General features: G+C 47.0%; 1 protein-coding gene across 4 annotated transcripts in view; it reads left to right on the forward strand.

The window, feature by feature from the left end:
* Positions 1–20,236, forward strand: part of ptpn20 (protein tyrosine phosphatase non-receptor type 20) — a 402,784-nt gene extending 382,548 nt beyond the window's left edge. For all 4 annotated transcript variants that reach the window (XM_072491743.1, XM_072491746.1, XM_072491744.1 and 1 more), the window contains 2 exons: positions 14,262–14,324; positions 16,803–20,236. In XM_072491743.1, the coding sequence (XP_072347844.1) occupies positions 14,262–14,324; positions 16,803–16,892 (153 nt within the window). In that variant the 3' untranslated portion in view covers positions 16,893–20,236. The remainder of the gene's footprint in view (positions 1–14,261; positions 14,325–16,802) is intronic.
* Positions 20,237–21,250: the final 1,014 nt, after the last annotated feature.

The following is a 21,250-nucleotide window of genomic DNA, read 5'->3' on the forward strand; positions in this document are numbered from 1 at the left end:
ACTTAGAAGGAGCTTGGTTTTATAATGAGAGCCATAAGAATGAAAAACAAATTGAGTGGCGTAGTGGTTAGCACTGCTGTCTGACGGAGCCAAGGACACGGGTTCGATCCCGGCCCCAGGTCACTGTCCGTGTGGAGTTTGCACATTCTCCCCGTGTCTGCGCGGGCCTCACCCCCACAGCCCAAAGATGTACAGGATAGGTGAATTGGCCACGCTAAATTGCCCCTTAATTGGAAAAAAATAATTGGGTGCTCTAAATTTATATTTAAAAAAATTAATTGATAAGACAAAATATGGAACTCGCCGCCACAATGAGGCAAATAGCATGGATGCTGAATATCTCTTTGAACCCTTTATCCAACAAAAATCTATTAATCTCAGGGAAGATGCACAAGGGAGAAATGGAATTTGCTGATGGGGGTCAAACAAAGTAAGGTGGAAGGAAGGCTGATGTGGGGTACGGGCCTCTTAGGCCCAAGGCCTCTTTTTGCGCATTCCACTAAAGACTTGGGATTCAGTCAGCCGTCAAAACTAAAATCTTGGAAAGGTGTTTGAAAAAGAGAGGAATAATCCTCGAGAACAGGACCCATACTTTAAAGGAATGGGATCTCAATGATAAAGGGGTAAATCACTTTACAGAAACGTGCAAACGAGCAAAGAAATATAAAGAGCAGTTTGAGGCTGTGATGGAGAAGTTCATAATTAGGTTTACGGATAGGGAGTTTTTGTTGGTGAGTATGGGCGGCACGGTAGCACAGTGGTTAGCACTGTTGCTTCACAGCACCAGGGTCCCAGGTTCGATTCCCGGCTTGGGTCACCGTCTGTGCGGAGTCTGCACGTTCTCTCCGTGTCTATGTGGGTTTCCTCTGGGTGCTCCGGTTTCCTCTCACAAGTCCCGAAAGACATTCTGTTCAGTAATTTGGACATTCTGAATTCTCCCTCTGTGTACCCTAACAGGTACTCGAATGTGGCGACTGGGGGCTTTTCACAGTAACTTCATTGCAGTGTTAATGTAAGCCTACTTGTGACAATAAAGTTTATTAAATCAGATAGTTTGGTGTGTGCAAGTTGTTTTATTGAGATGACATCGTTATGGGCCAGGGTTTAGAGAACCCCAAAGTGTATCCTGGAGTTCACCTGACCCACAACTTTTACTAGATTGTGGTATGGGAAGCACACGGCCCACTCTACAGGTGTGGTACAGCAGAAATGGAGAAGTATTTTTTTAAAACGAAACAATGTTCATTCTATGAACTCAAGTTAACCTTTCTAAAACAAACTATGAACATCTTAGCAACCAGTAAATCAAATACACCCCCCAAAGAATACAACACTTAAGTAATCTGTATGCTGTCCTTTTAACACCCAGAAGACTTAACAAACCTTTAAACAGAAGCACATCAGGGATTACATTCAATACTGAAAACATTTATAATTCTGAATTCACCGAATCATCAAGAGATAGTCCTTCATGGCAGAGAGCTCAACAGTACAGCTGCTTTTTCTGACTTCAGCTGCAACACACTGAAAAACAAAAACAAAAAGACAGACACTGCCAAGCTTTTCTCAAAGTGAAACTAAAAAGCAGAACCAGAGCTCAGCTCCACCCACACTCTGACATCACTGCAGTAAATGAGCAGCCAAACATTTCTTAAAGCGCCATTCCCATGACAATATAGTACATGTTGAATGGAGCTAAAGTTACGCCTCACTTACCTGATGACCTGTTCAGCACACCTACTGCCTGCTTTCCATCTTGGAGCACCCTTCTTGAGCAAGATCTATCAGCAAACATCCTTTAGATCATCGAATGGGAAACACTGGAGGTCACTAATCAGTTCCTTGTGACAAACCCCATCTTCAGCATCAGAATGGGTCAAAATAAACTCCACGTGCGATTCCTAAAGGACCTTGAAAGCCTAGAGGTCACTGTTGCCAAATTACTTGATAAGCAAGTTATCTTTGGCAGAGCTTCCTGAACATCCCTACATCAGCCAGATGAGAAAAGGCAGTGGATACATGGGAAAACCACCACCTCCAAATGCCCCTCCAATCCAGACACCATCCTAACTTGGAATTGTGTTGCCATTCCTTCACTGTCGCTGGGTCAAGAACCAGCACCTCCTCAAGGGCAATTAGCGATGTGTAATAAATACTGGCCTTGCCAGCAATGACGACATCCCCAGAATAAATAAAGACCAAGACTGTTTTTGAAATGAGTGTGTTAAGTGTCAGTACCACATTCCACTGTCTGTCTTTTTCAGATAGGGACTCATGTCTTGTGATGGTTTCCCAGGGAGCAACCCAGTGCTACCCTGTATATTGTAAGATTTCTAGTTTAAAGGTTACTCTCTTTGATTTTGACAAGCTGAGGCCACTCATCGTTTCGAGAGCCGTCCAACTCAAGGACTGCTTATGAAATGAAAATCACTTATTGTCACAAGTAGGCTTCAAGTGAAGTTACTGTGAAAAGCCCCTAGTCGCCACATTCCGGCGCCTGTTCGGGGAGGCTGTTACGGGAATTGAACTGTGCTGCTGGCCTGCCTTGGTCTGCTTTCAAAGCCAGCGATTTAGCCCTGTGCTAAACAGCACAGCGTTGGGGTTTGTTTTCTTTCGGGAGGGCTCAGATGATTTGGGGACGAATCCAGGGCCAATCTGCAGAGCTAACTCCAGTTGAAGGCAGTGAAGGACTTTAGAAAACAAGAAAGAGGAACAGGAGTGGGCCATTCGGCCCTTCAGCTTGCTGCGGCAGCCAATAAGATCATTACTGATCTGATTGTGATCTTAACTCCACTTTCTTACCTGCCCCCTGTTGCTAACTTTGGCTGTTGCTTAATTTGGCTCTATTTAATCACGTTTGCTCAAGAGTCACCAGGTATCTTTCGACACCGCCACAAGGCTCAGAACCGAATACTGATCAATGACTCGATACACCAGTTAGTAAGTTCAAAAGCAATGCTCATTTATTTACAAACAGTCAAATCTACTCATCCATAAACTCTACAAACTAAACTACCACTATTACTAAAGCCTATACTTAGCTTCGGGTGCCCACTCAGTCAGAGGAACAATGGCCGTTGCTCGGTTCTGAGGCTGCTGGGTTGAGCTGTTTACAGGGTAGCAACTAGGAGCGTCTATCTCGTAGCATGCGTTGACTTGGAACTTACTTGGTCTGATGCAGCGACTCGGCGGGTCTCTCTTCGCTGAGAGCCAAGGCCAAAGAAGAAAGATTCTCCCTTGGGGAATACCTTTTATACTAAAAAGGGCTTCACGCGCTTTTGGGCGGGCCTTGAACTTGGCCTCAATTAATTGGGTCTTTCCCAAAAATTCGTATCGATCTTCCTCCAATGGAGGGGTGGTTCCCTGATTGCTGGGCATGTCCTAGGTGACCGTTGGTCTGCTTTGTCTCAGTCTCTTCAAGCGCCGGGGTGTCTGCCTTAACATTGTGTAACTAAACGTTTCCCTTTTGTCCCCGGAGATGGCTCATTAGTATGTAGATTGCTTAACAGTTTCTGTCCTGCCTGAGAGCTTAAGGTTCTAATCAACTGACAGACCTTGCACCTGCTCGTTTCTTAGTATTGTCCAATTTTCCCTGCATTCTTTGAAGTGTCCATTTTGTAACCGGGACGTGGCCATCCCAGATGGCTACACCCCTCCCCGATGGCTACACCCCTCCCCGCCAAAACCCTTGAACCCCTTGTCAATCGAAAATAACGGGGCAGCACGGTGGCGCAGTGGGTTAGCACTGCTGCCTCACAGCGCCGAGGTCACAGGTTCGATCCCGGCTCTGGGTCACTGTCCGTGTGGAGTTTGCACATTCTCCCCGTGTCTGCGTGGGTTTCACCCCCACAACCCAAAGACGTGCAAGGGTAGGTGGATTGGCCACGCTAAATTGCCCCTTAATTGGAAAAAATTAATTGGGTACTCTAAATTTATATAAAAATAAAAAAAATTACTACCCAACTCAGCCTAGAATATATTCAATGGCCCAGCCTCCATTGCATCTGGGGAAGATAATTCCAAACACTCATTCTCTTCTCAGAGAAGAAATTCCTCCTTATCTCTGTCTTAAAAGGGTGACTCGTTGGGCAAGATTCTCTGGCCGAGTCTGCCCGGCGACCGGAGAATCCCGCCCGAGGTCAGTTGTCCGCGTCTCGCCCGTGGCGTTCTTTTTTTTAATAGTAGCCAATTATTTTTTTCCAATTAAGGGGCCATTTAGTGCGGCCAATCCACCTACCCTGCACATCTTTGGGTTGTGGGGGTGAAACCCAGGTAGGCATGGGGAGAATGTGCAAACTCAACACGGACAGTGGCCCAGGACCGGGATTCGATCCCGGGTCCTCAGCGCCACAGTCCCAGTGCTATCCACTGCGCCACATGCCACCCATAGCCCGTGGCATTCTTGCGGCGGGCGGGGTGGAAGAATTCAGCCCCTTATTTATAAACATGCAGTCCCTCCACCATCGGCACACAAATGGCAGCCGTGTGTACCATCTACAAGATGCACTGCGGCAACTCACCAAAGCTCCATAGGCAGCGCCTTCCAAACCCACGACCTCTACCACCTTGAAGGACAAGGGCAGCATACACACGGGAACACCACCACCTCCAAGTTCTCCTCCGCGTCACTCACCACCCTGATTAGGAGTATATCGTCGTTCTTTCAATGTAATTGTGCCAAAATCCTGGAACTCACTCCCTGACAGCACTATGGATGTACCTACACCACATGGACTGCAGCGGTTCAAGAAGGCAGCTCACCACCACCTTATCGAGGGCAATTAGGGTTGGGTAATAAATGCTGGGCCTAGCCAGCGAAGCCCACATCCCATTAACTGATCCCCCTAGTTCGAGATTCCATCACAAGAGGTAACATCTCTGACGGGTGGCACGGTAGCACAGTGGTTAGCAGAGTTGCTTCACAGCACCAGGGTCCCAGGTTCGATTCCCACTTGGGTCACTGTCTGTGTAGAGTCTGCACGTTCTCCCCGTGTCGTGCGTGGGTTTCCTCCGGGTGCTCCGGTTTCCTCCCACAAGTCCTGAAAGGCTTGTTAGGTGAATTGGACATTCTGAATTCTCCCTACATGTTCCCGAACAGGCGCCGGAATCTGGCGACTAGGGGCTTTTCACAGTAACTTCATTGCGGTGTGAATGTAGGCCTACTTGTGACACTAATGAAGATGATGAAGATGATTGTCCTCTCAGCATCTACCCTATCAAATCCGCTCAGAATCTTCCATGTTTGAATAGGGCTGGATTTTCTGCTTCCCCAGCCGCGTGTTTCTTGGTGGTGCGGTGTTCGCAGACAGTGGGATTCTCTACTCCCGCTGCTTGTCATTGGGATTTCCCATTGAAGCCACCCAACGTCACTGGAAGACCCATGGGCAGGGGTGCGTAGCAAGCGGGGATCAGGGAATCCCAACGGCCAGGGAATTCCGACCCACTTCTCAGTCTTCTCAACACCAATGTGTATAGGCCCAACCTGCTCAACCTTTCCCCTCAAGATAATGCCTTCATCCTCGGCATCAGAGTAGTAAACCTTCGTGGAACTCTTCCAATGCAACTATATCTCTGCTTAAGAACCTCACATGCAACTCTTGCAGTAGTTCTCGAGGGTGGCACATGTGGCAAGTGGGAAACGTCGTTCAACCGCGAGGCACAAATACAGAACAGGTGGCATGAATGTGATGCAAGCCTGAAGAGGAAGGCCTGGCCATCTCCCAAAATTGGTGCTCAAATAAGTCCCGGGAAAGGAGGAGCTGAGTGGAGGGAGAACAGCAGGAGGATGCGAATGATTGGTGGCAGTCGTCCGCAGTGGTGTAAAGAACCAGAAAGTTAGAGAGGGCCTGGAGAAGGTGCAAGTGAAGAGATTCACAACAACACCTAACGGTTACAACCATTAGAAAAGTCTGCACTGACCAACGTTCAATGTCTACAGCATTATGTAAGAAAACCGAGAAAGCTGACAACTGACCTAATTGTCGTCTTTAAGCTCGTGGAGGGCTTTGACAGTAAGATTCCCTTTAAGGTGTGTAAGTGCACCTATGCAGCAACCTGGAATGCAACGTGCATTAAAATAAACAGGACATTGTCAGCACGGTGGCGCAGTGGTTAGCACTGCTGCCTCACAGCACTGATGACCCAGGTTCGATCCCGGCCCCGGGTCACTATCTGTGTGGAGTTTGCATATTCTCCACGTGCCTGCACGGGTCTCACCCCCACAACCCAAAGATGTGCAGGGTAGCTGGTGGCGTAGTGGTATTGTAGCTGGACTAATAATCCAGAGACGCAGAATAATGATCTGGGTTCGAATCCCACACGGCAGGTGATGGAATTTAAACTCAATAAAATATCTGGAATTAAGAAGTATAGTGATGACCATGCAACTATTGTCAATTGTCGTAAAAACCCATCTGGTTCACTAATGTCCTTTCGGGAAGGAAATCCGCCACCCTTACCTGGTCTGGCCTACATGTGACTCCAGACCCTCGCAGTGATGTGGTTGACCCTTAACTGCCCCCTCAAGGGGCAATAAATGCTGCCAAAGCTTGCGACACTCTTGAATGAGACACATTCAGCATAATGCCTTAAACTGTAAACGGAGTGTGAGCGGAAATGTAGCGATCGGAGGAGCTTGTAACTCATCCCAGCACAAAGAAAATTTAGAGGGAACATTGTTTCATCGGGTCAACATAGGAAAGATGTTCCCACTTGTGGAGAGTCCAAAACTAAAGGCCATAAATACAAGATCGTCACTAGTAAATACAATCAGGAATTCAGGACTCAGAGTGGTTGGAATGTGGAAGTCACAGTGTTTAGCACAGCTGCCTCACAGCTTCAGGGGCCCAGGTTCAGTTCCAGCCTCGGGTGACTGTCTGCGTGGAGTTTGCACTCTGTCCCCGTGTCTGCGTGGGTTTCCTCCGGATTCCTCCCACAGTCCCAAGATGTGCAGGATAGGTGGATTGGCCATGCTAAATTGCCCCTTAGTGTCCAAAAGGTTAGGTGAGGTTACGGGGATAGGGCATGTGCTTAAGTAGGGTGCTCTTTCTAAGGGTTGGTGCAGACTCGATGGGCTGAATGGCCTTCTTCTGCACTGTAAATTCTATGATTCTAGGACTGCCACCTGGGCTGGATTGGCATTGCTGATGCCTCTATGGGGAAGCTAGGTATGTACATGTGGTTGAAAGGAATGTTATAGAAGGATATGTTGCTGGACATTTGGTTCGGTTTTGCATTACAGTCCAACAAAAGAGTGCCAGCTCCAATCAGAGTCAACATACTTCATGGACACGCCCAAAAGGAAGAGTTCAGCCCTTCAGTAACCTATTCAAGGAGCCCCTTTTAGGCAGTCACCAGAGATGCCAAAACATCACCCCAAACGGTGTCATTTTTCAGCCATCTTTGTGTCCATTGTCAGGAAATGTGCCCCAGAATTTCTTTTCATGGGAGGTGGGCTTTGCCAGCAAGAGTCACCCACATTGCTGTGGGTCAGGTCTGGATTCACATGAAGGCCAGAGCAGGAAACAACAGCAGACTTCCTTCCCTATCGGGCATTAGTGAACCAGATAGGTTTTTACAAGGATTGATAATGGACTTGTAAGTGCAGATTTCTTCCATTGAATTCAAATTTCACTATCTATCGTGGTGGGGTCTGACGCCTGGGCCCCAGAGCAGTAGCCTAGGTTACTAGTCTTAGTCTAGTGTAAAGGTAAAGAGTCAAGGCAGATGTTGATATTTCTTCGTTGCTAATTAAATGGAAGAGTTGGACATTGTCCCAATATTTGAAAGTGAACAGAAACCAATGGTGGGAGTTATTAGATAAATTGACTGATCCTTTCCTCTCAATGGTCAGATAGGTCGTCAGTGTTGTGGCAGGATCAGTAAATATACCCTGATTGGTCTATTCGCTTGACATCTATAATAGGAAAACCTTTGAAGTTTATTACAAAGGAAGTAATTCAAGCACATTTAACAAGGGCAAAGGCTAAAATTCCAAGGCAACTTGGATTTATGAAAAGCAACCGATACAGAATGAAGGTATTGGGATTCTTTTGAAGATGTAAGAAGATTGATTGATAAGGATAATGCCTCAGATATCATATCCAGACTTGCAGGAGGCATTTAATAAAGTGTCCCACGGGAGGCTTGCAACTGAAATTAAAGGTCCCACGATAAAAGGAGGGACGGAGAATTGGATAATAAATTGGCTAAAGCATGTGTAACGAAAGCTGGTGATCAATGGCGGTGGGTTTAATTGGACAGCTGCTGCTGGGAGAACACCCTGGGGATCTATCCCAGACTTTCCGCTGTTTATGATGTTTATAAAAAAAAGATCTTGATAAAGGCATTAACGCAGAACATCTAAGTGTACAGTGGATACCGAGTTGCGTGGGAAAGACAGGATGGTCAGAGGGAAGGGATAAAATTCAAAGATGCCGACAGGGCGAGGGAGCCCTATCAGCTGGGCAGATGAATTACAAATGGTGTTTGATGTGAAGTAAGCCATATTGAAACTAAAATTAACTCCTAATGGTTGAAAAATGAATATTTTAAAGATGTCTGGGAAAGACCCAGTTGTTTTAGTTTTGTGTCCGGTTTTATTTACCTCACCACCGCCCCCCCCCCATTCTTGAAAGGACTGATTTATACAACATTTGTTTCCATAACTCCCTAGACGCCCTCACAGATGTCTTCATGCATGACAGTCTTCATGTATGAGGTATAATCATGCCAATAAAAAACAAAGAAAAGTACAGCACAGGAACAGGCCCTTCGGCCCTCCAAGCCTTCGCTGACCATGTTGCCCGACTAAACTACAATCTTCTACACTTCCTGGGTTCGTATCCCTCTATTCCCAGCCTATTCATGTATTTGTCAAGATGCCCCTTAAATGTCACTATCGTCCCTGCTTCCACCACCTCCTCCGGCAGCGAGTTCCAGGCACCCACTACCCTCTGTGTAAAAAAACTTACCTCGTACATCTCCTCTAAACCTTGCCCCTCGCAACTTAAATCCATGCCCCCTAGTAATTGACCCCTCTACCCTGGGATAAAGACTCTGACTATCCACTCTGTCTATGCCCCTCATAATTTTGTAGAACCTCTATCAGGCCGCCCCTCAACCTCCTTCGTTCCAGCGAGAATAAACCAAGTTTATTCAACCTCTCCTCATAGCTAATGCCCTCCATACCAGGCAACATCATGGCACGCTAGTCAGGACAGCTTGTCGCTTAGAGGGGAACCGGAAAGTGGTGGTGTTCCCATGTGCCTGCTGCCTTTATCCTTATAGGTGGTAGAGGTCGGGGGTTTGGAAGGTGCTGTCAAAAGAGCGTTGTTGCTGCGGCGCATCTTGAAGATGGTACACGTGGCTGCCATTGTGCAACAGTGGTTGTGGGGGGAGTGAATTGTTATGGTAGTGTATTGGGGGAGGGGGGGTGATCAAACGTGTTGCTTGGTCCTGGATAACGTTGCGCTTCCAGATCGTTGTTGGTGCTGCCCTGGTGCAGGCAAGTGGAGAGTATTCCAAAACCCTGCTGATTGAGCCTTTTAGAAGGACGGGCTCAGGGGAATCAGGAAATGAAGGACTTGCCCAGAATTCTCAACCTCTCACCTACCCTTGTAGCTAGGTATTGATCTGGCTGGTCTAATTCAAATTCCAGAAGGAATTTGACAAGTTGTCACATCAAAGATTACTACGCAAACTAAGAGCTCCTGGCATTGAGGGTAACATTTTTGCACAGATAGCAGATTGGTTGGCTAACAGGAAGCAGAGAGTAGGCTTATTATCAGGTTTGGAAGATGTGACAAGTGGAGAGCTAGGACTTCAACATTTTGGCCAACCGCCGCCGGACGGCCTCCGCCAGCCGGCGCATGCGCGGGAGCATCAGCGTGTTCTGGCGTCGTCCCAGCGCATGCGCAGGGAGGTTCTTCACCGCGCCGGCCGGACGGACCGTTACAGCGGCCAGCGCGGAGGGAAAGATTGCCCCCATGGCACAGGCCTGCCCGCAGACTGGTGGCCCCCGATCGCAGGCCAGGCCAGCTGGCCAGCTCCCCCCCCCCCCCTCGGGGCCAGATACCACCGCGCCCCCTCGAGGGCTCCCCAGGCCGCCCGCAGAGCCAGGTCCCGCCTGTAAGGACCTTGTTTGATTTACGTCGGCGGGACTGGCCGAAAACGTGCGGCCATTCAGCCCATCGTGGAGGAGAGAATCGCCGGGGGGTGGGGCCACTGCCAACTGCCCCCGACCGGTGCAACGCAATTCCCACCCCCGCCGAAAAACCGGCGCCGGAGAATCCATATAGTTTTGGTCTCCTTACCTAAGACGAGATATAAATACGTTAGGGGTAGGTCAGAGGAGGTTGACTTGATTGATATCAGGGATTGGCAGCATTATCTTTTGAGGAGTGGTTGGATCTGTAACCTTGGAGTTTAGAAGATTGACAGGTAATCACATTGAAGCGGGTAAGATCCTGAGGGACCTCGGTAGGGTGGAGTTTGAATGGATGTTCCTCTTCTGGGAGAGAAGAGAACTAGAGGGCGCAGTTTAAAAATAAGGGGTCGCCCATTTGCGAGGGAGACGAGGAGAATTGCTTTCTCTCAGAGGGTGCTGTGTCTTTGGAATTCTCTCCCCAGAGAATGGTGGAGGCAGAATCACTGCATGTTTTTAAAGCAGAGGTAAATTAATTCTTGACTAACAAGGGAATCAAAAGGGTATCGGGGCTAGGAGAGAATGTGGTGTTGAGGCTGTTATCAGACCAGCCATGATCTTATTAAATGGTGGAACAGGCAAAATGGCCGACGACAGGTCCTAATTCATATGCTTGAAACCCCCAGGATATGAATAACGGAGGATTCAGTGGTGATAATACCATTGAATGTCAAGGGGTGATGGTTAGATTCTCTCTTGTCGGAGATGGACTTTTCCTGGCACTTGTGTCGCACGAATATTGCTGTTTGTCAGTCCAAATCTGAAAGTTTCCCAGGTCTTGCTGTATTTGAACAAGGACCTTTTTGGTAACTGAGGAGTCACGAATGGTACTGAACATTATGCAACCATTGGCGAATAATCCCACATCTGACCCTACAGTCGAGGGAAGGTCATTGATGAAATAGCTGAAGAAAGTTGACACAAAACACCACCCTGAGAAACTCCTGCAACAATGGAACTGAGATGACTGGTTTCCAAAAGCCACAACTATCTTCATATGTGTTAGGTATGACTCCAGCCAAGGAGAGTTCCCGCCCGAATCCCATTGATGCCAGTTTTGCTAGGGTTCCTTGATGCCAAATGCTATCTTGATGTCAAAGGAAGTCACTCTCCCCTCACCTCTGGAGTTCAGCTTTTTTCTCTATGTTTGAACCAAGGCTGTAATGAGGTCAGGGGCTGAGTGACCCTGGCGGAACCCAAACTGAGCATCAGTGAGCAGGTTATTGCTCAGTAAGTGCCACTTGATAATGCTGTTAGCGGCATCTTCTATCACTTTACTGATGATCAAGAGTAGGCTGATGGGACGGTAATAACAGGTTAGGTGGATTGGCCACTTATTGTCCATAATTGCCCTTAGTGTTGGATGGGGTTACTGGGTTATGGGGATAGGGTGGAGGTGTTGACCTTGGGTAGGGTGCTCTTTCCAAGAGCCGGTGCAGACTCGATGGGCCGAATGGCCTCCTTCTGCACTGTAAATTCTATGATAATTGGCTGGGTTGGATTTTTTTTGTTCATTCGTGAACAGGGCATACCTGGGCAATCTTCCGCATTGCTGGGAAGATGCCAGTGTTGTGACCAGGGGTCACCGTGCCGCCTCCGGTGATTTCTGGTTTAGGGATAGGGTAAGACTGTTTGGGTGGGAACCACCATCCTGCATATGGCCAATGGGGCTTCCCATTGTGGGCGCCTCCTTGCTGTCAGGAAATTCGCGGGCGTGAGTGCGTTGCCGGCAAAGCGAAGGATCCCGCAGACAGAGAATCCAGCCCTTTGTGTTTAATAATAATCTTTATTAGGAAAGGAAAGGAAAGGAAAATCGCTTATTGTCACAAGTAGGCTTCAATGAAGTTACTGTGAAAAGCCCCTAGTCGCCACATTCCGGCGCCTGTTCGGGGAGGCTGGTACGGGAATTGAACCGTGCTGCTGGCCTGCCTTGGTCTGCTTTAAAAGCCAGCTATTTAGCCCAGGGTGCTAAACCAGCTCCTTATTAGTGTCACAAGTAGGCTTACATTAACGCTGCAATGAAGCTACTGTGAAAATCGCCTAGTCACATTCCGGCGCCTGTTCGGGTACACTCAGAATGTCCAATCCACCTAACCTGCACATCTTTTGGGACTTGTGGGAGGAAACCGGAGCACCCAGAGGAAACCCACGCAGACACGGGGAGAGCGTGCAGACTCCGCACAGACAGTGACCCAAGACGGGAATCGAACCCGGGTTCCACTGTGTCATCGTGCCGCCTTGTTCATTCAGTTGCTGTTCACAAGACACAGAAACCCCACCCACAAGTCAATGTGAAGGCTTCTGTTTTTAGCAAGCACCTGTCCGCAGATTCGTGTATCCTTGCATTTCTACAGCACCCCAGTGTCTCAAAACACTTCGCACAATGAATCACCCGTGGAGTGCAGTGACAGCGAGCGGGTCATGTCAGGAAACATATCTGGTGTCGGGAAACTCCTGCTGTACCATTCACAGGCACTTTAAATACACGTGAACAAGCTACACTTGGTTTACTGGCTTAAGGTCTGGCGTGAAGCCAACTGACACCTCCATGAAGATGACACCCATGTGAAGCCAGAATTAGACATTCCTGTTGCAATAGCTCATGCCATGAAAAATCTCTATTGATAAGGAAAGGCATGAATCACAGATACTGTATAACCCTATGTAAATAATAAGCCTGAGAAGCTGTCATCAATAATGAGTTTACGCTACGCAGAACTGCTTGGAGCAGAGGTGGATCTGTTGGCCTTGGCTCATGGTGCTTTGGAATTTATCCCGCAGTTAGTTTTCACGGAGTCGGTCAGTCAGCAGCAGCACAAAAATCTGTGCTTGCCGCCCCCTTCTGTCAGCTTAGTTCAGTTGGTGCCCTCGTTCATGCCTTCGTCACCCCGAGACTCGACTATTTCAACACTCCCATGGCCGCTCCCCTCGCGTTGCACCCTCCGTAAACTTGAGATCACCCAAAACTCTGCACTCGAAACGTCAGAGCAGACAAGGCTACGGACCGAGTGCTGGACATGGGATTAGAATAGATCGGTGTTGATGGGCCGAAGAGCCTCTTTTTGTGCTGCAGTTTCTTAGCTCCTAAAATGTCCAGTTCCCCTGGTATCCCTTCTTGACCTATATTGCCCCCCCCACCCCCCCCCCCCCCCCAGTCAAGCAACGTCTTAAGACTTTAAAATTCTCATCCTTGTTTTCAAATACCTCTTTCGCCTTGGCGTTTCCTATCTCTGTAACCTCTTCCCATCTCGCGATGCCTCCGAGATATGCGGCTCCTCTCTAACCTCGTACATCCCTGATTATAATCGCTCCACCATGGCTGGCCACGTTTTCACCAGCCGAGGCCCCAAGCGCTGGAATACCCTCCCTACCTCTCTCCACCCAAGCAGGTGGGGATGATCGGCTGCAAAGAGGGGTTAAAGAAAAGACAGATAGGTTCTACGGGGTCAGGGATTGGAAAGAGATGCAGGTTGAACCGAGAGGAGCGAAAGAAGAGATCGAGGTTGAAGTTCAATTGGAAGGATGCCCCTCGAAGAAGAATACACACTAGAGTATGAATTGGCAAAGATTGGAGGGGGAGGAAATTTGCGACATGTTGGGGAGTTGGATGGGGAGCAATAGGGTAGAAAATAGGCAAAGCCTGTGCTAAGGCCCAGGGATAAGGTGGGATTTTCAGCCCCCCCCCCTCCCGCCTCGGCGGTGTTTCCCAGCGACAGAAGCGACCCACCATTGACCATTGACGGGATCTTCTGACCCCGCTGATGCCTTTAGCGTCCTGTGTCGCCCGCCCACCCTGCCGCCGGAGAGCCCGCCGTGGGTGGGGGAGGGGAGGGAAGATCCCACCCACAGAATCGTTAACAGTCATTTTTCTTCTTTTTTTGGTTCCATTTATTTAGCCAGTAGGTGGACACTTTATCATCCACTGTCGCACAAAGGGGGGGAAAAGTCAACATTCTATTGATAAATAATGAGCCTACCCACTGGATTTGTATTCGAAACTGTCCATGGGTTTGTGCTGTTAAATCATACTGACAGCTAATATCTCTATTTTATACAGTTTGATATTATGGACATAGTGAGGGAAATGAGAAGGCAGCGTCATGGAATGATCCAGACTAAGGTAAGCCCTGCGATCGGCTGGACGCTTGGGTCTTTCTGAAACCATTTTGGGCACAAACCACATTGGTCACAAAGCTCATCGGGGTGTCTGCTGATTAAGATTGTGACCTGTGTCAAGTTAAAAATAAATTTGGGGTTCCCAAATCTTTATCAAGCTGCGCCTCACCAAAAGATTCTCATAGTCCCTTGCATCCGATTAGCTGTGGATATCAATTATGATCAATTTGATTCATTGAAATAAAGGAAATTTAATCCTGTTGACTGATTCAATGTATAATTGGTCAGGTTTGGCTTTGTAATAGGAAAAGCCCATGGATTTTACTGGCTATGGAATCCCGGTCTTCGATCCAATTGAAAACTCCTAGTTTCCCCCTCTAGTGTCTGGAGGAGTATATTTCACCGTTAATTTCCTTTCAGACTTGGCAGCAATATTTCTATACACTGTAACTCTCCTGACGCTGATTTGCCCGATGGCAGGAACAGCTGCGCATGCACGGTTAGTGTACTCTGCATCCGGCGGCACATGCGTAGTTGCTCATTGAGCCGGTGCCAGTACCGGTTAACACCCGTGGACGTCATTCATCGCGTTCAGCTCAGGGCGCCGGCCTGTCCACAGCTCTCCCACTCTCTCCGCCGCCTCTCGCTCATTCACCTTACACTTCCCCACAGGAGTCTTCTCTCTTCTCAATCGCAAGTAAGGCTTTTATCTCGTCCGTGCACAGCAGCTTTCCTCTTTGGGTTTTGATTGAACATAAGAACTAGGAGCAGGAGTAGGCCATCTGGCCCCTCGAGCCTGCTCCGCCATTCAATGGGACCATGGCTGATCTTTTGTGGACTCAGCTCTACTTTCCGGCCCGAATACCATAACCCTTAATCCCTTTATTCTCCAAAAAACTATCTATCTTTATCTTAAAAACATTTAATGAAGGAGCCTCTACTGCTTCACTGGGCAAGGAATTCCATAGATTCACAACCCTTTGGGTGAAGAAGTTCCTCCAAAACTCAGTCCTAAATCTACTTACCCTTATTTTGAGGCTATGCCCCCTAGTTCTGCTTTCACCCGCCAGTGGAAACAACCTGCCCGCATCTATCCTATCTATTTCCTTCATAATTTTATATGTTTCTATAAGATCCCCCTGCATCCTTCTAAATTCCAATGAGTACAATCCCAATCTACTCAACCTCTCCTCGTAATCCAACCCCTTCAGCTCTGGGATTAACCTAGTGAATCTCTTCTGCACACCCTCCAGTGCCAGTACGTCCTTTCTCAAGTAAGGAGACCAAAACTGAACACAATACTCCAGGTGTGGCCTCACTAACACCTTATACAATTGCAGCATAACCTCCCTAGTCTTAAATTACATCCCTCTAGCAATGAAGGACAAAACTCCATTTGCCTTCTTAATCACCTGTTGCACCTGTAAATCAACTTTTTGCGACTCATGCACTAGCACACCCAGGTCTCTCTGCACAGCAGCATGTTTTAATATTTTATCATTTAAATAATAACTTGGACACATTGCACTTGGTCGCCAACTCCAAATCATCTATGTAAATTGTGAACAATTGTGGGCCCAACACTGATCCCTGAGGGACAGCACTAGCTACTGATTGCCAACCAGAGAAACACCCATTAATCCCTTTGCTTTCTATTAATTAACCTTTGCTTTCTATTAATTAACCAATCCTCTATCCATGCTACTACTTTACCCTTAATGCCATGCATCTTTATCCTATGCAGCAACCTTTTGTGTGGCACCTTGTCAAAAGCTTTCTGGAAATCCAGATATACCACATCCATTGGCTCCCCGTTATCTACCGCACTGGTAATGTCCTCAACAAATTCCACTAAATTAGTTAGGCACGACCTGCCCTTTATGAACCCATGCTGTGACTGCCCAATGGGACAATTTCCATCCAGATGCCTCGCTATTTCTTCCTTGATGATAGATTCCAACATCTTCCCTACTACCGACTGGTTGGTCAAAAACATAGTTCCCTCAAGCAATTTCCTCAAGGGACAACCCAAATATTTTCATACTCCATTAACCTCTTCAACTCCAACTTGAAGTAAGACACTTTATTATTCAAGGCTTGCTCACGTAGATTTGAGTCAAGGTCCCCCACTTTTGCATTTTTGAAGCCAAAAACGGAAACGTGCCCTTTGTGTCGCTAAACTCCATCACTTTATTTGAACAACAATGCATTGCCAGACTTTTCGGGCCCAAAAAAACTCCCCCAAAAACAGGGGCCATGTTAGGGGTCAATATGCCAGAAGCCCAAAAAAGGTACCCACGCCACCTCAAACCCACCCCCTTCTGAAAGGCGGGTGGTCAGTCTCCTCACGGGAAGCAAGTTGGTCATTTAGATATGATAATGAGGCTGCGCATTCCTGCCTGTGCATTGCTAGGTTCTGTTTTACTCGTGTGAATGCATGGAGAGATGAGAGGATAACTCTGTCCTTTGTGATCCCATGCAGGACCAGTACTTGTTCTGTTACACCATCGTGTTGGAAATCCTAGAGAGCATTCAGCAGCTGAACCAACAACCAGAGGAGAACCTGTTGTGACAAAGTAGTGCACGGGGCAGCTTGGGGTCAGAGTGCACAGGCCATAGGCCTGGGAATGTTAGGAGCTACACACTGAAATGGCCACACACTGAAATGACCACTCCAACTGTTCATTAGATATAGCGAATGATGTAACTCCATAGGAAACTGTGATTTCACAATCAAGCACATTAATAACTAAAGGAATGGAGTGGATTCCATTTGTTCATAACTTGGGGCAGCACAGTAGCCTTGTGGATAGCACAATTGCTTCACAGCTCCAGGGTTCCAGGTTCGATTCTGGCTTGGGTCACTGTCTGTGCGGAGTCTGCACATCCTTCCTGTGTGTGCGTGGGTTTCCTCCGGGTGCTCCGGTTTCCTCCCACAGTCCAAAGATGTGCAGGTTAGGTGGATTGGCCATGATAAATTGCCCTTAGTGTCCAAAATTGGCCTTATTGTTGGATGGGGTTACTGGGTTATGGGGATAGGGTGGCGGTGTTGACCTTGGGTAGGGTGCTCTTTCCAAGAACCAGTGCAGACTCGATGGGCCGAATGGCCTCCTTCTGCACTGTAAATTCTATGATCTATGAAAAAAATTCTATGTACAACTCGGACAAATAAGGAGAGTTTACGTGAGTAGTTTTCTAGTTGGTTTTCCTTAGCACTGAGTCAAAACCCCATAAATGAATGCAGCCAAACTAATCAAAGTCGCACGAAAAGATTTTAAAACTACCGCCAGTGAATCTCCCCTGTCTTATTCCCAGTAATTCAGGGGGACAGGAATGTATTTTAGCCATGAATACTGTAATGGTTGGAAGATTGCACCACAAGTGGTTGGAATGCCGGATAGCAGGTACTCCCGATTGAGTTTAATAGAACTGGCTGTTACAAATATGACCAACGCGTCGCTGATTCATGGCCACAGAAAGATTGCTGGGACGAACTGGAATTCTCAAAAATATCTCCAGACTTTGCATCCTTCATCAAAGTTAAACTAACTGCAGTTGTAAATACGATGGGACCTGTATATTTCTGGAACATTCCCATGATAGGCATTGTAAACGTCCCCTCAGATGTTTAGTTTTGATTGAATGATTTGTAACTAACTATAAAAATTCCATGAATTTGATTTGTTTTAATAAGGTATATTTGATAATTTATCTGATTGATTGTTTTGTACAATCTAATTACACAGACGATTCCAAAAGTTTCAACAACTGCCTTATTGTGGCAGGAAAGAGTCCGTGGTAGGTGGACATTTGTTGAATTCAACAAAATTAGTTTGAGTCGGTAATGTTTTTCCACCGTTCTGATAGATCAGAGCATGATTTAAAACATAAACATGTAGTCAACTCAAGCAGGGAAAAATGCCAATCAGAAAATGACCTATTTAAGTTCTTGGTGTAGTTAACGCTCTAATTCAACCGCACAGAAGTACATACTTGGACAAAAGAAGACCAAATGGTTTACTAGAGTCTGCGCCACACTGTCTTAACTAAATAAAAATGTACTCACCACCCACCACAATCCAAAAATATGGAGAGAAAACTGCGGCCAACAGGGGACTATTCTGGAAAATCCCTCTCCAACACTCCCAGGCGATCAAAGCAGTGCAGGAGACAAGACGAAAAGTAGGTTATCTGCAAGCCATTTATTTTCTAGATGGTGCAATTTCGGCATCGGTCAGATCCGATCTAACTCTCTCTTGATGACAAAGTGTCAAGAGGCATCAAACAATCTGATAATGTCTGAGAAAGGAAGAATTAAAACGAACATTCATTTGTATTTTCTCTTGACGGACGGCAATGTGGTTAGCACTGCTGCCTCACAGCGGCAGGGACCTGTGTTCGATTCCGGCCTTGGGTCACTGTCTGTGTGGAGTTTTCACATTCTCCCCGTGTCTACGTGGGTTTCCTCCGGGTGCTCCGGTTTCCACCCACAGTCCAAAGATGTACAGGTTTGGCGGATTAGCCATTTGAAATTGCCCCTTAGTGTTCCAAAGATGTGCAGGTTAGGTGGATTGGCCACGATCAATGTGTGGGGTTACAGGGATTGGGCGGGGGAGTGGGCCTAAGAAGGGTGCTCTTTCGGAGGGTCGGTGCAGAATCAATGCGCTAAATAAGTGGCTTCCTTCTGCACAGTTAGGAATTCTATGGATTATTTCCCATAGCCACTTGGAGGTGTCCTTCTTGGGGAAGAAAGGGCCATACCATTTGCTCCTGTTTGAACCATGCTCCCCTATAAGGGGAGATGGCGGTGCGGTGGTACTGTCACTGGACTAGCAATCCACAGATCCACACTAAAGCTTTGGGGACATGCGTTCAAATCCCACGGTGGTTGTTAATGGAACTTCAATTCACTTAATAAAAATTTTGAAAGCTAGCCTCGTTGATTGCGATCATCAATCGTTGTACCCATCTGGTTCCCGAATGCACTTTCGGAAATCTTCCGTCCTTACCCGGTCTGGCCTCGACCTGACTCCAGGCCCACAGCAGTGTGGTTGACTCTGAAATGACCTTGCGAGCCGCACACAAATGTTTCGGGAAGGCCTTGCCAGTGACGTCCACATCCCACAAAAGAATAAAAAAAACTATCATTCCCTTTTTTGTTACCTTTTCACAGTCAGACGACCAGCTCAGCCTAGGTGCCTGCACGGTGCCTGATGCAGAAGTTGCTTTACACTCAGCCGGCACACATGCATTGAGACACAACAGAATCGCCACAGGCTGTCACATTCACGCTCATAACTTTAGTGTAGATTTTGATGCCTGGGGTAGAGTCTCCGCTCGATTGAGAGGTTGGCACTGACTCCGAGGGTGAAATCAATTGACAAATCAATCTACTACATCGCATTGGCAACCATTATAACGGTAACACTCTTTTATCTATTGTCATTTGAAATTGGCCACAGTTCTGAAACTACATCATTTCAATTTCAATCCAGCCAGTGCCGCCCCCACTTTCAAGAGAGCGATATTGTACAGAATGTGGCAATTTGAAGGTCAATTTAAAAATTATTGCCGATCCTAATTTTTCTCCTAATTCCTTACACAGTGAGTTTCCAATGAATGCACCAGACTACACTCAATATGCCAACAGTTGGAGCAATGAAAGCATTTAGTTTTAATTTACATTTGGCTCTGGAACCACTTACAACCATATTCAGAAAAAGGCAGTATTTTAATATTTATGCAAATTAAACATGAATGGTTTTACTTGAAGGTCTTTTTCTTTAGAGTTCATTATGTAATGTCACCATACTTGATATTTTTAAGCAACGTTGCTCTCTTTTGTACATATGATTGTATATTTATAAATCTGTCTTTAATACATAACAGCAATTAAATAATTATCTTTTTACAATACAGCACTGACTATTGACTGTTCCGAAGTTTGGTTGCATCTTTCTGCGTTGTCCTCTCCTCAGTGTTGTCAATGTTTCCAAAGCTGCCATTGGAGCAGTCAATGTTCCCTCGCCTTGGTCAAGTAGCTCTTCCTCAAGTCAGGCTTGAATGAGAAGGGGCCAATATCCTAGGCAGCAGTGCTTTTCAAAGTGGGGGTCGTGGGATGGGGTCAGCAAACGGTCGGCAAAAATGATCCCCAAAGACCGCCCTGCCATTTATTCCGTCCTGCCCCTGACCACTTGACACCGATGTGGAAGCTGCTGCCATGGACTTTCTTGGCTTCCTGGGTCACTTGTACAGTCACTGCCACTGCCACAGCCCCCAGCAGCGACTCTCGTTTCTGCAGCAGCTGATCGACCAGGTTAGTCAGCAACTAAAACTGAAGAGTTTAAAAAGAAAACTCAAATCTCAACTTTAAGTTTCTTTCTTGACGGTACTCATTCTCCACAGAGTTAGTTTTTTTGCCAGGCCTGCATCTCCCACCCAAAAGCAAATGACTGCGAACTGGGATATGTTTCCACGAGTGTCCCAGTCTGCAACCCATAGCCGGAGGACTGCCGTACACAGGATTAAGCAGGTAATTGAAAATGAAAATGAAATGAAAACCGCTTATTGTCACAAGTCGGCTTCAATGAAGTTACTGTGAAAAGCCCCTAGTCGCCACATTCCGGTGCCTGTTCGGGGAGACTTACGGGGATTCCTGCGTATCCTGTGGGGATCTCCCCGCCTTTCAATTGGTCCATTGTTGCGAAGCTGATTCATGTTTGCCCCGTTCTGAACTCAGCTCGGGGGGGGGGGGGGGGGGGGTGGAAGCGGGTCTGGGTTTGGGAACTCCATAAATCCCAGACAAGGGGGGGGGAATGCATCTGTTAAGGAATTTTTAATTACAAGTTATATGGATCTTAAAATAACAAAAATTTTAAAATATTGGCTCAATTTAACGCCAAAACACGTTTTGGGCGTGTATAGCGGGGT

This window comes from Scyliorhinus torazame, chromosome 28, assembly GCF_047496885.1.
Source record: "Scyliorhinus torazame isolate Kashiwa2021f chromosome 28, sScyTor2.1, whole genome shotgun sequence".
Lineage (NCBI taxonomy): Eukaryota > Metazoa > Chordata > Chondrichthyes > Carcharhiniformes > Scyliorhinidae > Scyliorhinus > Scyliorhinus torazame.